The 22,948-nt window shown below is 34.9% G+C and overlaps 1 protein-coding gene across 1 annotated transcript; it reads right to left on the minus strand.

Moving 5' to 3' along the window:
• Positions 1-9,639: 9,639 nt before the first annotated feature.
• LOC137742779 (protein NUCLEAR FUSION DEFECTIVE 4-like) lies at positions 9,640-12,684 on the minus strand. Its single transcript, XM_068482727.1, has 2 exons — positions 11,240-12,684; positions 9,640-10,269 (listed from the first exon to the last, which is right to left on the minus strand). The coding sequence occupies exons 1-2, from the start codon at positions 12,427-12,429 to the stop codon at positions 9,834-9,836; spliced, it is 1,626 nt and encodes a 541-aa protein (XP_068338828.1). The 5' UTR covers positions 12,430-12,684; the 3' UTR covers positions 9,640-9,833.
• Between the last annotated feature and the right edge of the window lie 10,264 nt (positions 12,685-22,948).

Below are 22,948 nucleotides of genomic sequence, written 5' to 3' on the forward strand. Positions count from 1 at the left end.
AAACTGTTGGCAGAAATGGTCCATTGACTCTTTTTTTTTGGTCGAAATTATGACCCCATTATTTGAAAATCCTAACTCCGCCACTGATTTTATATCTTAAATAATCAACCTTATTGCCAATTGGATAGAAATGAATTTTTGTCAATGTGTATTGTCTTTACGTTTTGAACTAGGAATTTTTATATTGTTTCATTATTGAAGTGTTCACGTTACAAATGTTACAAATATCACAATATAATGATATTCTTCTTTACTTATAAGCGAAAAATCTTAGATTCAATTTTTATAAATAGTAAATTGGATCAAACACTTTATGTTGGAGAACATTTCACCGCATGGTAACCTAATTAACAATCTCATTCCCTTTACGTAGTAATAATGTAACTAATATATATTAAGATTTATATAAAGATGTATAGACTCCAGCATATTTTTCACTCATTCCCACATAAACATCATGGATGTGGAAAACTTGAAATGTGGTTGCATGGAATGAGAAGTAATAATTATAGAGAAGCATTGAGAATGAGAAAGCCAGCTGGGAATGGAGGGCGTGGGGACGTTTTGGAAAATAATTTATGGAATTTATGAAGCAGACATTTTGCATGGGATAACAGTAATGTCTAGTAGTGACTCAATCAGCAAGCGAGGGTGGTGGAAAAAGGAGTTCTATAGTACGATATACAGTTAATGTGACATTTTATGTTAATAAAATAAAAATATGTGTAAATTTTTGTCTATATATTCTTATTTTATTTATACGAAAAGTTACATGATGGTGTACTAATCCCATATATCTTGTTATATATCGGGTGATGGTGGGTGGGGTTAACGTGAGAAGAAGGAATCTACTCGTGATTGGGACACCATCGAAACTAGCAAGGGAAGCGTCAAACCATGTTCAGTTTTTGTGTTCTGAATGCCTCCAAACCTTCCTCACGGGAAGGAATTATACAGTTATATATACTCTCTCTCTCTCCCCCCACAACTGCACAAGCCTATTTGGCATTTGTTTCTTTATTTGATTCCTTTTTAAAATCGCCATTTGATTGCAATGCATGCCTATCATACCAAACAGCAAACCCTTTTCCAAGTGTGTCATATTTTATGTAGCCTTTTTATTGTTTCTCCTCCTGTTTTCGGCACCTTCAATTTCTTTTCTCTAGAATTTTTTATAAAAATTCATATTTGTTTTTAGGGTTTAAGATTGCTCTCCTGTTAATTGAAGACTGGATTTTTATAAATACATCTCTGTACGTGAAGCATAATTTCTTCGGAGTGCCAAGAAATAAGATTTGGCACGATGCAGGTAGTCTTTTCGTGATGTGGCCTTCTTATAGTATTATTTGGTTAATGTTATGTATTCTTGGTTTCTTGGTCTTCATCGTTACCCTAACTGCGATGGAGTTCTTAAGCAGCACCCATGCATGCATATAATGCATACAACACGAGCTCAAATGTTGCGACCAAATCTGATGGAAATTACCAACTAGCTATTGTTATTTGAAATACTGTATACATACAATATTTTACTTAAACGTGAGCAAACTCACTTTTATTCTTCCCTCTGGTGGTTCTGGTTAGCATGCAGGGAATTTTGTGGGTAGCTCATGTGTTCGCTGGAGTGCTAGCTACTTGCTCCGAAAGGTTGTCTGCATTCAGCATACATAAGCAGGCAACCATCTATTCATATGAGTTTCCCAACTTAATCATTACAACCAAACATTATATACCCCACCCACAGTTGCCCCTTCCTCTTGTCCTTTTTGAATGCGTCCTTAACATATACTGCTTTTATTTCAGTGCTTTTCATCGTTCATATATGTAAATAGGAAGAAAATTTTCGATGTGCCAGGAATATTTCTGGTACTCTAAGTGTTATAATATAAATGATTAAATTTTTTTTTTCCAGTATCTAACTATTTATATTATAACATTTGTTGTACCAGACCATATTTTCTGCACGTTAAACAATCTCTCATAAATCGGGCTTCTATCAACCGTCAATCTCTGTAACAGGGTCCCAACTTAATCATTACAACCAAACATTGTACCCAAAACTATTATTCTCATTTAATTCGCATTTAGTTCACTTACATTCTCGCCAAGGAATGCAAGTATTATCCTATTAATATTGCCTCAGAAGCAGATAAGTTTCATTAATAGTGTTACTATATGGTGCATGTGTCTCCATTAATTTGTTTTGTAACATATATGATGTTCTTATACAGGGGCACCGGCACGTAGTAATTTCCTTGTGCATTCCAAGCACCAAATATTTCACTCTCAGCCTTTTTTTGTTTCAGATCATATATATGCCCATGTGACTATACATAGAACTCTTCGCATGATTTTATGCATATACCAAGTGACATGGAAGAAGAATTTCTATGCCAAGTACATCACAACTATAACGTCTCGTATCAATGAATTGTGTCTTTATTTTGTTCATATAACTTTGTATTATTATCAATACACCACAATATAGTTGTATAACTATACCATATAATGTACGAGGGCAGTCTTCAGTGCTGTTGCATGCACTCCTGATGAGCTGTACATGTCTCCTATATGTCAAGCATAAGAAAAAAATAAGGCCATGTCAAGTTGTTTATTAGGCTGCGGGCGTTTTGATATTGAGTTCTGGAATTTGATTAATTGTGTGTAGCTAGCATATATACAGTGTGGAATTTCAGTTCCAAATATTATATCCTTCTCGTGTCATCCAAATAATATAGTTTATGATATTCCATTTGGTACGTATAATTTGGACAAGTTGCTCTTCAGATATCAAGGTACGTTCTCAATTATATTCTTTCAGATATCTCCAAAACACACTTGCAAATCTTACCATTAAATATTTTTTTAATAAGTTATTTTAGAAGAATTGGCTACAATAAATATATTTCCACATTTGGTTTGCAATAATAATCATTTTTTCTGGAATTAGCTACAATAAATATATTTTGACATTTAGTTTGCAAAAATGATCAATTTTCAGTAATGAGAACATTTTGATTATATATATATTGGCGGTACAACAATGATATAACTAATGGCAACACAACGATAATATATAAAATAACGACTGATCATTTCTACAACTAAATGTCAAAATATGTTATTATAGCTAGTTGGCCATTATTTAATTTCATTCTCACTTTTACATGCAAGACTTGCAGGTGATATTTTTGGCTAATCATATAATAGATATGGGATTTACAAGCATGTCCTGTACACGTTTGTCGAATATATATATTGAGAGAGAGGAAGTACACTCACATGCAAATTATATTATCAATGACAACAAACATAAAGTTTAAAGGAACATGCCACATAGAGTCCAAAGGATTAATTCCTAGGCAAAAAATAAACACCAAAGACAAATCATTTGTTTGGCAGCATACTTACAAAGATATGTAACCATTGATAGGAAAAATACTGTCTACATCTTAGAGTAACAATTTGATTAATTGGAAATTTTTAATATGATCATTAATTATAAAACTTTGATTTAACAGAGCTACACAAGCACACAGAACAACAGAAAAAAAAAAAATTTTAAAATTCTCTCAAGTTCAAACATTTGGCATGGTGATTACAACTCTTATGGGATGTTAACACAGTGAGTTCAATGACATTACTAATTCACGTGTCAAAATATAAGTAATAAATTGATATCAATAGATAATATTTATGACATCAAATTGGTAGTTTGATTTTTTCCAAACAAATTGGTAGTTTAATCTATTGGACTAATTTCTCCTGACCAAATTAATTTGTAGCCATGAGAGTCATAGACGGGATATTTTTTTTGTGTGTTGGAAAATGGCCCAGTATCTAAAGTGGCATAACACAAGTGGTTGAAAATTTTATTTTTCAAATATCCAACCACTTATATTATGATACTTGATGTATCGAACCATGTTCCTAGCATATATACTCATTATTTTTTTTTTTTTTTGAAAAGATATGGTAGTAGATTCATTTACTACAAAAGAGGTGCAGTACAAGAGTTACATCTAGAGCCAGTTATGGCATTACATTATCCTCCACAAGTAAGTCAGTGACAATACTTGGGGGAGTAACATCCCATATACAATCTTGTTGCATCGAGAGACTAACACGTGCAAGGCTGTGAGCAACCGAGTTTGCTTGGCGATGAGTGTGGGTAATTTTACCTTCAGTGATCGAATGGAGGAGGACCTTGATATCTTCTATAATTTGCCCAATAAATGACAATTTTAGAGAGAAATCGCACGACGCCTCTCCACAATCTGAAGTGAATCGCTTTCAAAAGAAATACATTGAAAACCCCTGTCAACTGCCCAAGACAAACCCGCCCTTAAGGCCATTGCTTCTGCTTGGAGAGGAGAAAAAACATCCTCTTCCCTTGCCACATTTTGCCGACACAAAATTACATGTTTCATCACGAACAATGGCACCAAACCCGGCCACATTTCGTTCCCCGTTCCAGGCCCCATCAATGTTCATTTTGAGGCGCCCCGATGGTGGAGTCACCCACTTGGAAAGAATTTGTACCCGAGTACCGTGACCTGGCACCGAGGTTCGAGCGAACTCATACCACCACATTGTAGCCCGATTGACACTAACATCAGGAGGGTCCGTCCTGTCATTCCATAGCTTGCCATTTCTTGCGCCACCGCCCCATAACGACCAGCAAATCATAAGGAAAAGCTCAAAATTTTGCTTTGAAACTAAACTTGCCACATCATCTATCCATGACAGAAAGCTTTGGTGGTGTACATTCCTCAATAATGGTCTAAGAATTGAAGCCAGGCAGGCACACTTTGCAAAAGGGCATTCCTTCATAAGGTGGATGGTGGTATCTCCATGAGTGTTGCATAAGAATCAAGCCAAGTCCGTAGTTATATGTTGTTTTGCCAAAAGTGCTCGAGCAGGTATGAAATCATTGGTAACCCTCCATAAACACACCTTCACCTTTGGTGGGACATTTGCATTCCACAACCTGGACCATAGCTTGTTTGCAATTTGCTGTGTTGATGAAGAGGCCCCATGGTTAGATGGTTGTAACCATTTCCGAGCAAGGTGGTATGCGCTGCGCATTGTGAACCTCCCATTTTTCTCGTAACGCCACGCTAATTTGTCCAGTGGAGAGCGGATACTTAACGGGATGGAACGAATGGAGGTTTCCTCTTCCTTCGAAAACGGAGATGGTAGCAAATCAATCTTCCAACGATGTGTAATGGGGTTGATAAGTTTGTTTACGATTCTCAACGTACATCCTGGTGGCTTGGGAGAGAAGGGTCAAAATGATAAAGGAAGCAGCACCCAAGGGTCGTCCCAATTACAGATGGTGGTGCCACCTCCTACCTGCCAACGTGATCCCATTTTAAGTACATTTCTTGCTGCACATATACTCTTCCAGCAATACGAAGAGCTAGGATGCAAAGGTGCTTCCAAAAACTGCTCATTTGGGAAGTATTTCTCCTTTAGTATTGTTGCAACCAACGAGCACAAATCAATCTCGACCCTTGCTTTGCTAGCATTCCAAGATTGAATGCATATAGATTTCGAAACCCAAGTCCCCATTCCGCCTTTGGTATGCACAATTTCTCCCACGAGCACCAATGCATTTTCCCTTCCCCTTCATCTCCATTCCACCAAAATGACGCTATCATTCTGTTTACATCTTCACAAAAAAGCTTAGGGAGAAGGAAACAGCTCATTTTATAGTTTGGGACTACCTGGGCCATCGTCTTGGCCAATATCTCTTTTCCTGCTGCACTTAGTAATTTTTTCTTTCCAACCTTGTAGTCTTTTCCATAGTCGGTCCTTCAAATACCCAAAACATTAGCTTTTGTTTCTTCCAATTAGTGTTGGCATTCCCAAATATTTTTCATGGCGTTCCACCCGCTTGACCCCATAGTAGCAAGTTTTGTTTGCACTTGTCTTTTGACATTTTTTGCTAAAGCAAATTTCTTTTTTCTCCAGATTGATCTTTTGCCCTGATGCATTCTCATACAACTCGAGAATTTTCATGACATGGTAGCACCCTGTCTCAATAGCACGGCAGAATAGAAGACTATCTCGGCAAAGAGTAAATGGTTTACCGATGGAGCTGCAACACAGATTTTGACACCCTTGATGGTACCTTGGTTTTCATACTGAGCAATCAACGCCGACAATCCTTCGGCACAAAGATAGACGCTTTGCAATAAGAATTTGAGTTCATTCGTTGCCAAACGAGATCCGGGCCTCTTTCTTGATGAAAATATTTTAGCCTCTTGAGCTAGAATATTTTGAGTCCATTATTCGTTGTTTACTATCTGAGAGACAGAGAGAGTATCTCATAGCTCGACATAATTTGTTAATGTTCCTTGGGAGAATAAACAAGCGGAATGAAATTACAATACTCAAAGAAATCAGGGTTATAGATTGTTGAACCTTTAAATTTGGATGGAAGATGGCACCGAGTGGTTGTATCATTTTTCTTTTTAGATTGGAGAAATTCTAAGGGGATTCTCTCAAAAGTGAAACTCTTTATGAATTTTCTGTCACCTCACAGTTATAAGGAGTGATTGTAATAGAATTCATAGAGTAAAGTCTTACTACTATATACAAGAGGAAGTTGGTAGTAGTTATATTTGGGATGTTGATTGATGGTGTACCATACCTTACTTTTTGTATATCTTTGAGATAGTTTCCATAAAAGTGAGGGAAAAAACTCATGAGCTTAATACATGCTTTAATTAGAGTAATTCGGGTCTTCTACTTACATTCCGCGTGTTGTTTTATTATATAGCTATATGGTGTTGATACAGCAACTAATGAAAAACCATATGTTAACCAAAGAGCAATTGTAGTGCTTACATTTTAATTTTGAACCTTATGTTGTGAAAATCTAAAGAAAACGTCATCGTAAGGGAAGGAGGAAGGAGTAGCACTTATGCTATTTCCCCTCCTTTTCTCTTCGCCCCCACAACGCTCATTGTCAATTTTTTTTTTTTAATTTATTGTGGTGAATAATAGTCCTCTTTGTCGTGACTAAGTCTTTCTCTTGGATTTGAGTTCTTCATCACTTATTTTTTTTGTCCTTTTTCAATTCAATCCTTCTCCCAAAATCCTCCATCTAAGGTTTTTTGGGTAGTGTGAATCTAACTCTTTAATCCAGCAATTATAATCAGCTATCTATTATTTGCAATCTTAGTCAACTATTTATACCGCTAACAATAAAGAGAATCTTAGTCAACTATTTATACCGCTAACAATAAAAAGGCTTTTAGAGTGTCACTCTGACTTGGTTTTGACATTCGAGGATCGATTTATTTTATCCTTTCTTTTTGTTGTTAACAAAAAAGAACCCTATACTTAATTTTGGAGAGCTACCACGATGAAAAATATGAAAGCTGACACACTCTCAATATCTGAATGATGTCGTTTAGTCACTCTCTAATAAGGTTGAGTTCAAACATATAACTTGCAATGTATTGCTTCATTTCTATCTTACATGTTTTGTTTCAACGGAACGGATTCAGGTAAGCTCATGTTGCCACTGTGAAGTGTAAACGCAGTGTTTTAGTGTGGATAGAAGTACAATTAAGTTAGGTTGTCTACAGACACCTTGGCCGTTTGTTGCTCCTCGTGTCTGTGTAAGACTCTCATGAGAGCTGTCAACGTTGTCTGAAAATGACAGAGATATTATTGTGGGTCAGATGGCGTTATCAATAGGTCAGCCGATCAGCCACAAGAGAGTAAGCAAATTGGAAGGTGTTGGGAAATTGCGAACCTCAAAAATTCATGGAAACAAGAAATTACCGACTGATGATTTAGTCAATATATAAGCAACAATATCGTTAGACCATTGTACAGAAATTGTTGGATCCTCTCATGCATGTCCATTAACTCATACCATACCGACCGCACCACACTAGCGTCCCATGTTAAAAGATCAAAATTTTTGTCTACATATCCTTAAGGACATTACTTGGTTGCTGCAAATTCATCAACAACACCTGTTTCTACTTAACTACAGATGCACATGTGTCTAAATAATTGAAATTCAACACAAATTGCACACATGTCCATCTATGTGGTTGGGTAGAAGCAGAAATATTGCTGCTAAATTTGCAATAGCCAAATAATGTTCTATCCTTAATTCATTAACACGAATTTGTATCATGTAAATTGTTATTAGATAGTACTCAAGAGCCAAGAGACCACGTGCCCTATTCTCCGTTACGTTATGACTACTGCCTTAACGCGCACGGAATACAAAAGAGAAGGAAAAAAGTAGGTCCGCGCATGCATCTCTCTTTCTGAGTCTTGAAGCATGTATCGTGTACATGCAATATTTGTGGTATTTTCATAAAGGAAATTCACTCTTGTTTTTGTGGTAATTCTTTCCACTTTTTGTTCTTTGCCATCTAATATTTATAGTAGGCAATGTCCATAACCCTATTGTCTTGTCGGTTGAATCCCCAAACCAGCTACGACAACCACTCACCCCAACCGTCTTTGTCGGCCGCAACTCCCTTCATCACCAACGGCAAATTTTTTTTCTTTTTCTTCTTTCTCTATTTTTCCATCGCCGGCAAAGCCGCATCAGTCTCTTGGATGTTCGATTGTTTCTTCACGTCAATTCATGTCTTGGCGTTTGTCGTTGACATGTCGATTCGTATCTCGATTCTATCGATCAGATCTCTTCATCATCTCTAAATTCCGAAATTCACAGAAAATCTTTATTCTATGACAGGCTGGTTCGATCACAATCTATTTTGCATGTTCAAAGAGAGACGAAGAGGGAGAAAGGACGACGAGAGAAATAGAGAGAAAAGTAAGATGGATTTTTTGGCCATAAGGGCAGCGTCACCGACGAGATGGTGTGGTTGGGTGGGTGGTTGTCAGCATAGTTTGGCGTTGGAGTTTGGAGGCTGTTCGATGCTTGTTTTCTTTAATTTGTAGTTTTTATTTTTATTTTATTTATAAAACCTTTAAAAAGGTTAAATAAGGAGTTAAATTGAGGAACACATGACAAAAATTAAAATGAAAACATAAAGAAGGCATAATTTTGAGAGAGATTTTTCAGTGTGTTCGGAATATGGAGTGAGACACCAAATTACACCAGTAGTGAGATACTTGTGTTAAAAATTAACAACTTAAAAATAAAACTTTTCACCACTTCTACAAACATATGATAAACCATATGTGTTTCGAACACAATAAAAAATTTCTCTAATGTTTGAGATAGCAGACATGGGGCCTTTTAATCATGACATTGTTAGGGTCAAAAGTGAAGTTAATGCCGTGCACGATTTTACAACTGCAACCGTGCAAATTATTCCAATAATGCTGCAAAACCATAATAACTAGATAAAGGAAATTTTTTTTTACCTAACCATTAAGTCTATCATGTATTAAAATACGAGTATCCATCGTCAAATTAACTAATATCATAAAATCAATTGATAATAAAAGAAAAAAAAGTTCAAAATTATTTCAACTGTCAGAGAAACCAAAAGTTAATTTTTTTTTCCGAAATGATATTCGTATTCTCAACAAATATCGTCAATTATTTTTGGCTATGCAGTATGAATTCTTTAAGTACATGCAGTACTCTTAGGAGTTCATCAACAACAATATATACTTGTCAAAATATAAGCAGAAAATAATAATATTTGTGTAACAATAGTTACAATACTGGTTTGTCATTAATCTACAGCTTACAAAGTTAGATCAACATCTAACCGGTTTCTGCACTGTATTAGTATCTGTACTTTTCTTTTCTTTTCTTTTTACCAATAAGTTTTCTTAAGAAAAAGAAAAATGCCAAAGCATTAAAACCCTAAAAATCACATATTTAATGATCTTTGGGAGTAGAACTTTCGTGTTCGTGCATAGAGCATTAAAGCTAAGCCAGTTCCCAGAAAACAAAGGCAGCCCCATATAATAAAAGTGCTTCTGTAGCAAGCCATTCCCATGCACTTCCCGTCACCGTCATGATTTCCTTCTTTGCGGTAAAGAATAGCAGACAAGTATCCAAACACAAAAGACCCGATTGATATGTTGGCCACCACCACATTGTGGTTCACTGAGAAACTCTTGGTCCCAAACAGCTCTGTGGTTATGGACACTGCGATTGAAGTAATAGCTCCAGTACAGACTCCTATAATTGCTGTGCTGATGAAAAGTGAGAGGTTGGCTGGGTTGAGAAGCAAGAAGAAGGCTCCTGCTATTGGTGTCATTAATGCAACTACTAATGCTGGCCTTGAAATCATATACTTACTCCTGCAAAAATGGAACGACAAAAAAAAAAAATTACATCACCCACATATATCAAATGTCTTTTCAATTTATCAAATTATTCGCTTGTCACACAGTCTGAATCTCAACCACTGTTACGTGGGACAATATAACATGTCAAATATGTGAATTATGAACAAGTGAACATGAATTACATTTAGACTATTTCCAACCCATGAGATAAAGATTAAAATATAAGCTTTAAACCCTCCCCCCACTCCTTCTCCAACCATTGGGCTAAAATAAGTTCAAGAAAAAAATATATCTTTGGGCTAGATTCTTCTGAGGATTTAAATCTGATTTAAATTATTTTGAACCCACCAAACTGTTATATTTCAAACATTTTTTTTTTGTTTTTTTACTTATAATCTAATGGTTATGATCAAATGAGATCAAATCTAATGGTAAAAAAAAAAAAATTTGACGGTCCAAAATTAAATCTAATGTCTAAAATAATTTAAATCAAATTTAAATTAAAGTTTTATAACTATACGTAATTGTATGATTTTTAATTACTTATCAGAATTTAAATATTTGTAGATTAAAATGTTCATAAAAATAAATTAGGATAATCTATATAAATTTTATTTTCAAAAAATGTTACCGAAAAAAAAAGTTAGGCTAAAATCATTATTTAATATTTTCGGACTAAAATTTTAAGACACAAGAGTTAAAGAAAAAAAGCAGTTTCTGGGTTATGACTTAAAATTTTCTAACTTAAATTTTTAAGTTTTTTCTCCAAGGGTTAAAGATGGTCTTAATATATAGAGCATAATTGATGTCCTTCAACAAATATTGAAATTATGCAAGTGGTCATCTACCACAATGGTGATGAAGAGTGTTGCTCTTACACAACATCGTGGGTTCTAGCATCTAACAAATATATCGCTTGATAAATTAAAAAAACATTATTAAAATTATTAAAGTAAAAATAAATGAGAGAGGGAGGGAATACCTTGAGAAGAAGTAGTCCAAAAGAGAAGGCATGAGACGGCCAAAAAACCCAAATGAAGAGGATAAAGAGACCAAAGAAGAAGTCCTAGACGATCCCCGGGACTCTGAAATCTGTCCCAAGTTGTTCAAGAACACCAACCCAAGTGTTGCACTGAACAAATAAACAAAGAAATATAACCAAAAATCAATCCTTGTCACCATCAACTTCACTCCAATCTCCTCCCTACAACCAACTTGAAGAACTTGTCTAGCATCTAATTCTTCTCCCTCTTTCACTCCCACATTCTCTAAGCTGCCCGTTTCGTTGTTCTTCTCATCTATGGTAAAATTATACACTCTTCTCTCTCTTTTTATGTTCCATTTTTTTGAAAATACTTCTCTCATTTTATCCACAACCGGGATTACTAATGGGACTAATAGGAACAATCCGGTTCCTATTACATTATGCAAAGGAGAGAACCCGCTAGAAATCGACCCTAAACTGCTAATCACCGCGTAGATTCCTGTAGCAATTGTTATGACGAACATAAAAACAAACCCGGCTTCCATGTTACTTTGCCTTCCCATCAGATCAATGTCTCTAACCAATGGCGCGACGATAACACACACAACAAGTGGCAAGAGAGAGTTGAGAAGTAAGTAGGCCTTGGCTCTTCTGTGAGGCGAAGACGAAAATGCAGCGCCAACAATATCTGTATAAATCTTGGCGCTCAATCCTTGGTAACTTGTTGTTATCCCCACGGCAATTTGTTGATGACATGGGAAGTTTCTAATGCTGACAACATAGCACACAGTGTTGATCCAGCAAATGCTATTTCCAGCCATAACAGTTAACAGGAAAATCTGCCAATAGGATGGCGATGGGATTTGGTTTGTGATGAAGAGGAACTGGACGCCATACCCGATAAACCCCAGTAGCGAACCGATCATGAGGACTACCCACAGGGGTAAGTGGATGGCAGCAATGCCGGAAAACCATCCGAGGAGTTTTCCGGCATCTGAGGCGAAGGCGAGGTTATTGAGCTGTAGTTGGGACATGGAGAGGACGTTTTTGAGCTGGGAGGAGTAAGCTGGGAAGTTGGTGTTCGTTCCATTGATGGACTGAAGCCATATGATTCCCACAAGGCTTAGCCATTGGAGAGCAGCAGAAGAAGAAGAAGAAGAAGAAGAAGAAGATGATGATGATGACATGACGAAATATGAGGTGGGTTTTGATGCAATTAGGATTTCTGTTTGTTTACTGGTGATTTGCAGGTGCAGAATATTGGTTTATAAAGCGTCGTGTACCTATATGTTAGGCTTTGGAGAGGTGGTAGGACGAGGAGAGGGGTTTAGTGTGAAAAGAGGCAAGCAACAGTCAGAAATGCTGGCAAATTGAGGAGGACCATAGGAGTTTAATGTCCATTCGTTTTCTGAGTTACAAAATTGACTGCTAACTGGGGTTAGGAAGGGTGAGTGTGTAACCATCTATATAGGGTTTCTTCTAAAATTTGTTTTTGTTAGGAAGGGAAATTGAACGTTTATTTTATTTTATTTTTCATTATTTCATCAACCCATTAGTAATGGAAAAACTAAAATGAAAAAAAAATGGTAGGTTTTGTATTTACTTTATAAATATATCTTTCCTCTTTTCTTGGTCTAGTCTTTTCCCAATTATTTTCTTTCAAAGTCATGTAGAAACAGAAAATATGAAAGAACGGAGAGAGGTATAAGAGACTTCTACACGCTTGTTTCCCCTCTCTCTCTAACATTTTATCTAAGGATAATAAAATAAAGATTAAAATTTTAAATCAAATTTGCAAATCAAATGATGTGTCACTAATAGGAAATAAAAACGTTAATCAACATTTGAGTAATAATTCAATCATCAACAACTATATCATTTAATTACAAAATTTAGTTTTTCTAACATCATCCTTTAACTAAATTTCGTATTACTCGTGAAGTAAGTTTTCCTCCCAATTTTGTGACCTTGACTTTCTCATTGCTTCTTATCCAAACAAAGCTTCAAAACGAAGGCTATAAAATCCAGGTTATCCCTAACCTGAGTGCACCGCCCAACACACATTTCTAACCAAAAGTGTCCTTAATCTAGTCATCTTATACTTTAACTAATGCTTCTTCTCAATGTTAAATGAGGCTCTACATTTGAGTCCTCTGCCATCGTTGATTTAAAAAGGTATAATTTTGGTTAAAAACCATATGACCCTATAACTTCATAAAAATAAACAAGAATAAAGGGTAACTTTCTTTCAAACAAAACTGAGGGCAAACTTCATAAAAATAATCAAATAAGAATAAAGGGTAACTTTCTTTCGAACAAAACTGAGGGCATGTTTCCTTCTAAGGAATGAATATTATTTGTATTGATTTTATATCATTTGCTTACTAAGATTCAAAGAATGAATAAATAAGTGAGTTCCTCATGAATTTTGGATATAATCGATTGATTCTCTCATCTTAACTGAATTTCGGCAGAGACTTTTGAATCGTCCTTATTTTTTTCAAATTAATGTTAAAATAGTTGGGTAAAGTAACTAGTATATTGGATTGATGGCTCTTTTCTATCACTTGTAAAAGTCACATTGATTTTGGCCATTGCAACCGACCAAAAGGGAAAGAGTAAAACAATCAGTGGTTGATTTGCCTTTTAAGTTTACTTGATGCAGAGTAGCTAGGTATAGTGGTTGTGCTTATGCCATGTGGTTCTCTAATGACCACCACATTCACAATCAATGGTTTTTATTTCAGTGTGATAGCTAGAAACAGATAAACAATGAATTATGGTGTTAATAATTAAGCAATGAGATGTAAAAGAGCTCGTGAAATTAGTATAAAGAAGATTTTATTTTTGAGGGTTTTAACGAAAAATTTGCGGTACTATTCACTTTAACGAAAAATTATATTTTTACATTAAAAAGTCAATCTTGGTACTATTTACTTTACTCTTTATTTTATCCTTATCATTAAAACTCAAAATTTCTAAACCTTTTTCATTAGTTTTCTTTTTATTTTTTTTTGTCAAACATAAGCTTCATTGATAAGAGAAAATGTGCAAAAGATTAACTTAATAAAAGCTGCTAGTACGCCAAATGGACAAAAAAAACCCCCAACAAAGCACATGATAGTCCAATTACTCTGTCGGTTGACAAAAGTCATCTTAGGCTCTTAGCACACCTTCATTTGAGCGAGCGACTCGCTCTCGAGGTCAAAGCACCAATCATGATGCATATATATAGAGAGAGTTTTGTAATTGGTTAATCCGTTGAAGTTGAAATAGTAGATAAAATTGTAGAAACAAAATAGTAGGAGAATTTTACGGTTTGAATTATTGTGTATTATCCTCTCCATGAGGCTTGATATATACAAGTAGAATTGTCTACGTACATGGAATCCCTAATTCTTTTTTTTTTGTAAGGCCCCATAGAAATATGCTATACTGAAGTGAGCAAAGCTAAAACAATCGTAGTATTTATATCATTTGTGAGTGCGGCTAATTCCTCATGAGGTAACTGTATGATTAATCAAGAAAGAAATCTCTAACAATACAAAAGTTACAATTATACTTTAAATATAAATTGTTGACTCATGCCAACACTAGTACAATTAATATTTTAAGATAGTGTTTATTAAAGATTTTTAAGTATGACCGTTATACAACCACATGTATATAATCTTCAGTTATAACATAAGTATGTAGGTTTAAAACCTTGAGAAGATAACTACAACACATAGCTGCGTTAAGATCTCACCCAAAAAAAAATCTCGTACAGTATAGCTTTGGAATGAGCCGTGTGCAAGTTGGTGGGTGCAACTACATACACATTATGTGATATAGACAAGATGGTAAGGTTATGACCATGCCATCAAATTCTATATCCTAGATTTCGTGCTTCTCATACCATGAAAAGACAAGGGGCCATGCATCTTCTTAAAGACAAGAGATAGGGAAAGGCCCATGTTAATGTATGTTACAAATTAATCGCGTGACATCATCCATGAGAGCATGTAGGCCAGTTAGCTAAAAGATTTCATATATATCTAAAGAACGGGAATTGCCCGTGTGTATGTCATAATCTAGTTAATTTACTGTATGTAGAATAGGAGGAGAATGTGAACATGGTAAAAAGAATGGCATGTAGTGACGGCTATATATATTTAGAGACCTTTTAGACAAGCATTATAACGGAAGAGATTCTCATTTTTTCTTAAATATGATTAGTTATGAGCTCACACCACATTAAACTTAAATTATCTTTTTTTAAGTTGCACCTCGTATACCATCCTAACAAAATATTAGCTTAATCAAAAATATTTGAGGCATCTAATTGAGTTTAAAAAAATTGACGAACATTGTGTTATAAGAAACATTGAAATTTTATTGTGATCAATAAATAGGCAAATAGTTTCAGATTAAATTAAATTTTTGTAAGAATGATCTATGAATCGAGACTTACAAAATAAAGCGGTTCGAATTGTTGAAGTTCGATATGAAATGGGTCTCACAACTAATTCCTATTTTTTCTTTTTTTAAAAAAAAAACTGAATTGCTTCTTTGGCCTTTTGTTTAATTTTATTTTAAGGATAATAAATAATAAATATTCTTGATAGACAAATTAATCAAAAATTAAAATTTTTGAGTGACGGTTGTCATATATGTCATGCTTCTGAAAATTATCCAATCATGTGTTAAGAAGTTTTTCCTCTTATTAAGGGTTTGATAAAGTGGATGCTAATTAATCATAATTACCTTCCCCTATGTAATTACCTTTGGACCTCCTTGCTAGTTGTCTTTTGATACTGACATGGCTTATACTTCCCTGGCTATCAGGACATTGTGCTCAAGATGAACTCTTTCTTTGAGACGTGACAACCTACGTTATGGCTAATACACATAGCCTTAGTTTATGTCTAGGGGTTTTCACAAATAAACTCACATTTCACAGTCAGAAACTTTTAAAGCACGGTTTTGAAAAAAAATACCAATGAACACAATTTTACTGCCCTTGACATTCACAGTTGATATGTAAGGGCCGGTTTGTTTTAATTTATAATTTGATTCTTGAAGTGTTTCTCACTAATATTAACAGTTATCGAGAAACATGCACCAGTTATGTATAATTTCTAACATAACAAGGGCGGCTTAATTTTAGTACAATCATGATAACCACCTAAGAAGAACAGTAATAATTTCTCCGTATTCTTTTGCTTTTTGCATATATTGGACGAATTCAAGCAAAACTTTAATTCCCAAACTAATAGTTAAGCTTGAGATTAGGGACTCTGCCACTACCATATTATACTGGTGCTCAATTGATTAGGCCCACACGCAATGCCATAACATTGACCTTAAGCCAAACCCAATGAAAGTGGGTGTCCCTCTTCAATTGAGCTGATTGGGTTTTCTCAACTAGGATCGGCAAATGATCATGATTAACTTTGCTAATAAATCAAACTCCCTATCACTAAACCAAACTTGCCGCAAAGGAAAAAGAACATCAATTGGGAAACCCCAATCATCACGAAGCCCACGTGCTCCAAAAAAACTTGATTATTTTGACTTTAACCAAACCATGTTGCACTCATATCAACATATATGACATAATGTTAAAGCAATCTGATGAGTGATATCGAGATAATTTATCGAGTGTTGTCGACAAAACCAGTCGAGATATGTTTAAAATCAAACACTTGGTAGACACAAAAAAGACTTATACCAGACATTCGAATGATCCTCAGAAGACCTTTATATATATATATATTTCCTAAACCGTTCTGGAACTACCGTTGTTCCAATGTACAGTTGCCTCTGACTCTAGACAATAATAATACTAAACACCAACTATTTTTTGTATTCTAATGTCAAGTTTCTGACATTGCGTGAAATCAGTATATTATAGACTTGTGTAAATTCGTGTATGGCCTATCATTTTATATAAGAGAAATGAGACGAGTTCGGCGTAGAGTTGAAGTTTTAGCGGCGTAGAGTTGAAGTTTTAGCATGTACATATAAGAACATTCTGCATGCTCATTAAGTGCTTTGATTTTCCTTATTATTTAGGCGGAGGAGGTTGGACCTCATTTATATCTTGGCCATAGTGGAAGTTGCACTACCCAACTACCTCTAGTAGTTAGTGATCAATCCATCGATCACTGCAGACCATAAAGGTCATACATATTAACATATTCATTAATATAAGACCAACCACCCTCAGTCAAGCTATAACTTACAGACATAAGTACTCTTGAATTTTTCAGGTCAAGGGTCAAGGGTCCTATTCCAACTACACTAATGTTATCCTCAATTTAGAAATTACTATCTGCCCAATCTATTAGGTATGCAATTTTTATCACAAAAATCACCGGTGTTAATTAGAATAGGGTAAGCATATTTAAACTCTTTATTTCTTCTTTTCCTCACGATGTGGGATAGCCAACAGGTACACTAAGCTCAAGGACCACTAATTGACAGACGTTAAATTTCCTAGTCGTTTGCAGACCATGATTTATGTAGAAGAAGAAGCTGAAGGACCACCAAGTTCGAAAGTCCGTCCTCCCTTACCGGGTTCTTTCCATAATCTATATAATTAATTTAGAGTAGAATGTTGCTTATAAAATAATCCTTATCGTTTAATTATGTAGACTAGATCGATTTGGTACACATTAATCAAATATACACTCCTTTAAATCCATACAAAAAATATATATAATTTGGTATTTTATTTATTTACGCTTTAAATTCTAATAGGGAAGAGAAAGCCCTTTTGGTTTGAAGAAATTCTGAAAATTCAACCTGTCTGCATAGTGAACCTGGACCTGTTGAAACGTTTCTGAGAGGATTTGAAAGCAACAACATGCATCTTAACCACCACAACACATTCTCCTGAAAACGATCCCCAGGTCCCATCCATCGATGGACCTCTAAAACAAGGAATTTGAGGCTCTCAACAATGCCAACAAGAATGCTCTAGCACTCCCTATCTAGGAGGACTTCTAGAAAAAACCAAAAAAAAAAAAAAAGAGAGCAAGGGTCAATGTATCCTAAGTTGGACGAAATCGACTTCGTCTCAAGTGGGATATTGACTTTAACTGACATGTGAGACACTTGTTTATACGTAAAACATGTTTATATGTGAGACGCATGTGATGCCCTTGTTTAACAACACCTGTTTATATACAAAATACATGTTTAATGACACTTGTTTAATGAAGCAGGAGTTGACTATATTGATTCTCCTTAGCCTTGGCCTCAGTCCAGACCAAAAATTGTTATTAGAGATGTTGTAAACATACAATAATATGGTTTCTCTAGTATATTTTCTAGGAAAATAAAGAACAATTTAACAACAATACATATTGAAGTTCTAGCCCCTTGAAATTCGAAGGTCCATTTAACATTGGCCCATTGGGCAACCACATAGGCTGCATTGCAGATATGGGACTACACATGTTAATTAAAGTTGACTGTATTATTTTTTTTTGGAACAAATTCGTGGCACCACTTTTTTTATATAATTTACACGTTTTTATCGGACTCACTTCGTAATGTATTTCAACAATCAGGACTTTGTATCTTTTAGGTTTTCCTCAAAGATCATGTCTATAAAAAATCATCCAAATCTGAAACAATATGACCATTGGATTAAGAGTTTATAGTTTCTTTATAGAACCATATTCGTCTATTTTCTTCACTACAAATGAATGTCTTAATAGTTTTAGATTTAGGTGATTTTTGGTAGATATGATCTTTGATGGAAGACTTAAAAGATAGATAGCTCGGATAGTTGAATACATTATCAATGCACGCTACAAAAACGTGTGTAAAAAATTATGTAAAAAAATTGGCGTCACATATCTGCTTTCATTTTTCTTTGCCTATAATTTATGATCTTGTAGCTTTTGTTTTCTACAAAGCATGCAATTATTTCCCAAAAATTCTTAGCAGATGTGCCCCATATTATATGGCAAAGATTGAAGGTCCAAACATAGGTAGTAGTGTGTATCTTAAGAAGGACCAGCCAGGATTGTACCAAATGCTAGTTATGTATTTATGCTTTTCTTGAAAGATTGAGATGTGGTAGATTTAGTAATGCATGATGTAGTACAACAAGTGTGCTACTTGAAGAACCTAGACTTAAGGAATTTAAAATCATCAATAATAAAATGGAAAGGTGATATTACCTGAGGATTTTTCTTTTATGGTACATTTTTAAGAGGTTAAAAGTGCAAATGATTCGTATATGTAAGTTTTTCGTTTGACCAAAAAAAAAAAAAAAAATATATATATATATATATATATTCAAGTGTTTTGACGTAGTTGAAATTAACATATTTCTTACTCTAGCATGTTGAAATTAAGGGAGTGTATAATTTTATGGCTGATAGTACGACAAGTTATTATAATAATATATTTTACTTTCTAATGTATTCTAAAGATTTTAGAGATTCTCGTGTCATTCTATTTCCTTGTAAAACTAGTTTTTTCTTTTCATTGATTTGTGAATCTCAAGCCAATGGAAATAAGGCAACAACTTGAAAAGCTGCTTTGGATTGGGATTTGGAAAAGAGAAGTTTCCACGATCCTTAAAGCAGGTGAGAATCCGGTTTGATAGCAGCTTACCAACATTGAATTAGAATCATAAAAAACAGACGATCTGTTATCCTATTTCCTTGAAAAAACTTATTCCCATTACGCTTACGGGCTAGCTGGCTTGCCAGGGGTAATGGGAATTCTCTCATTCCCTAGTCAAAGACTCAGTAGCCTGCGAGACCTACTCCACTAGATCGAGTCAACTTTTATTTTGATAGAATTCCATGCAAAAGAAAAAAAAAAATACACAACGCTTAAATTTTGTTTTTCTAGGGTCCAATTATTAACTTGATAAATGTGGGATAGCCAACAGGTACACTAAGCTCAAGGACCACTAATTGACAGACGTTAAATTTCCTAGTCGTTTGCAGACCATGATTTATGTAGAAGAAGAATTTGAAGGACCACCAAGTTCGAAAATTCGTCCCTCCCTCACCTGATTCTTTTCATAATCTATGTAATTAATTTAGAGTAGAATGTTGCTTATAAAATAAGACTAGATCGATTTGTTACACATTAATCAAATATACACTCCTTTAAATCCATACAAAATATATATATAATTTGGTATTTTATTTATTTACGCTTTAAATTCTAATAGGGAAGAGAAAGCCCTTTTGGTTTGAAGAAATTCTGAAAATTCAACCTGTCTGCATAGTGGACCTGTTGAAACGTTTCTGAGAGGATTTGAAGGCAACAACATGCATCTTAACCACCACAACACATTCTCCTGAAAACGATCCCCACGTCCCATCCATCGATGGACCTCTAAAACAAGGAATTTGAGGCTTTCAACAATGCCAACAAGAATGCTCTAGCACTCCCTATCTAGGAGGACTTCTAGAAAAAACAAAAAAAAAAAATCAAAAAAAGAAAACAAGAGCAAGGGTCAATGTATCCTAAGTTGGACGAAATCGACTTCGCCTCGAGTAGGACATTGACTTTAACTTACATGTGAGACGCTTGTTTATACGTAAAACACTTGTTACGTAATATATGTTTATATGTGAGAAGCATGTGATGCTTTTGTTTAACGACACCTATTTATATACAAGATACCTGTTTATTGACACTTGTTTAATGAAACAGGAGTTGACTATATTGATTCTCCTTAGCCTTGGCCTCAGTCCAGACCAAAAATTGTTATTAGAGATGTTGTAAACATACAATAATATGGTTTCTCTAGTATATTTTCAAGGAAAATAAAGAACAATTTAACAACAATACATATTGAAGTTCTAGTCCCTTGAAATTTGAAGGTCCATTTAACATTGGCCCATTGGGCAACCACATAGGCTGCATTGCAGATATGGGACTACATATATTAATTAAAGTTGACTGTATTATTTCTTTTGGAACAAATTTCATGGCACCACTTTTTTATATATAATTTACACGTTTTTATCGGACTTACTTCGTAATGTATTTCAACAATTGGGACTTTCTATCTTTTAGGTCTTCCTCAAAGATTATGTCTATAAAAAATCACCAAAATCTGAAATAATATGACCATTGGATTAAGAGTTTATAGTTTCTTTATAGAATCGTATTCGTCCATTTTCTTCACTACAAATGAATGTCTTAATAGTTTTAGATTTAGGTGATTTTTGGTAGACATGATCTTTGATGGAAGACTTAAAATTTAGATAGCTCGGATAGTTGAATACATTATCAATGCACGCTACAAAAACATGTGTCAAAAAATTGGCGTCACAGATCTACTTCCATTTTTCTTTGCCTATAATTTATGATCTTGTAACTTTTGTTTTCTACAAAGCATGCAATTCTCTCCCAAAAAATCTTAGCAGATGTGCCCCATATTATATGGCAAAGATTGAAGGTCCAAACATAGGTAGTAGTGTGTATCTTAAGAAGGACCAGCCAGGATGGTACCAAATGCTAGTTATGTATTTATGATTTTCTTGAAAGATTGAGGTGTGGTAGATTTAGTAATGCATGATGTAGTACAACAAGTGTGCTACTTGAAGAACCTTGACTTAAGGAATTTAAAATTATCAATAATAAAATGGAAAGGTGATATTACCTGAGGATTTTTCTTTTATGGTACATTTTTATGAGGTTAAAAATGCAAATCATTCGTGTATGTAAGTTTTTCGTTTGACAAAAAAAAATTCGAGTGTTTTGATGTAGTTGAAATTAACATATTTCTTACTCTAGCATGTTGAAATTTATAGAATGTATAATTTTATGGCTGATAGTACGACAAGTTATTATAATAATATATTTTATGTTCTAATATATTCTAAAGATTTTAGGGGGCATTTGTTTGCCCTCACTAAGTTGGACTGGATTGGACTGGACTAGCTATTAGTCCAATACTGTGTTTGTTCCATGCTAGGACTAACATTAATGAGACTAAAGGGGACTAGCATGGACAAAACCCTTCACTAAGAGGTCTTAGCGAGACCCCCCAATAACCATGGGACTAGCTAAGACTATCCTCTCTTTCTCGTCCTCGTCATGCTCAACGACCACTCCCGACAGACTCCTCGTCATCTCCGGTCACCTAGATCAATCATTTACTTTCTGACTCTCTTTCAGATCCATTTCACAACCAACTTTCATATAAAATATACCAAATTGAAGCTGGGAGTGACAAGATTACAATTTTACCTGAATCGAGGCTAAAATGTGGTTGAATGTGGCCGGAAAATGGCCTGGAAGTCTCGGCTTGTTTGGGCTTCTTCAAATCCATGACAGATTCGAGCATTCAAAGCTAAGATCTCGATCCAGGGATGGTGATGAATTTTTTGGCGGTGCTAACTTCATCCAATTTAACGAGGGTTGGCCAGAAAACACATCGGGAAACCTGCAACTCGTCGGGAAAATTGAAGCCGTGAGGTTCCGTTCAAACAACGCATAGCTAGAGAGGGAGGGATGACAGAGAAATAAAGACTGGAATCAATAAGGAGTTTGACCAGGAATGAGAAAGAGACATGAATTGAGAGGTCTAAGAGGAAAAAAAGAGGGAGAGGGTGGGACGATGAGAGATGAGGAAAAGAGTGGGACGGAAATGGTAGGAAAAGATGGAGAAAAAGATAAGATCATAATAAAATATTAATAATTTATATATTAAATAATATAATATTAGAATTTGTT

The sequence above is a fragment of the Pyrus communis genome, chromosome 8 (assembly GCF_963583255.1).
Source record: "Pyrus communis chromosome 8, drPyrComm1.1, whole genome shotgun sequence".
NCBI lineage: Eukaryota > Viridiplantae > Streptophyta > Magnoliopsida > Rosales > Rosaceae > Pyrus > Pyrus communis.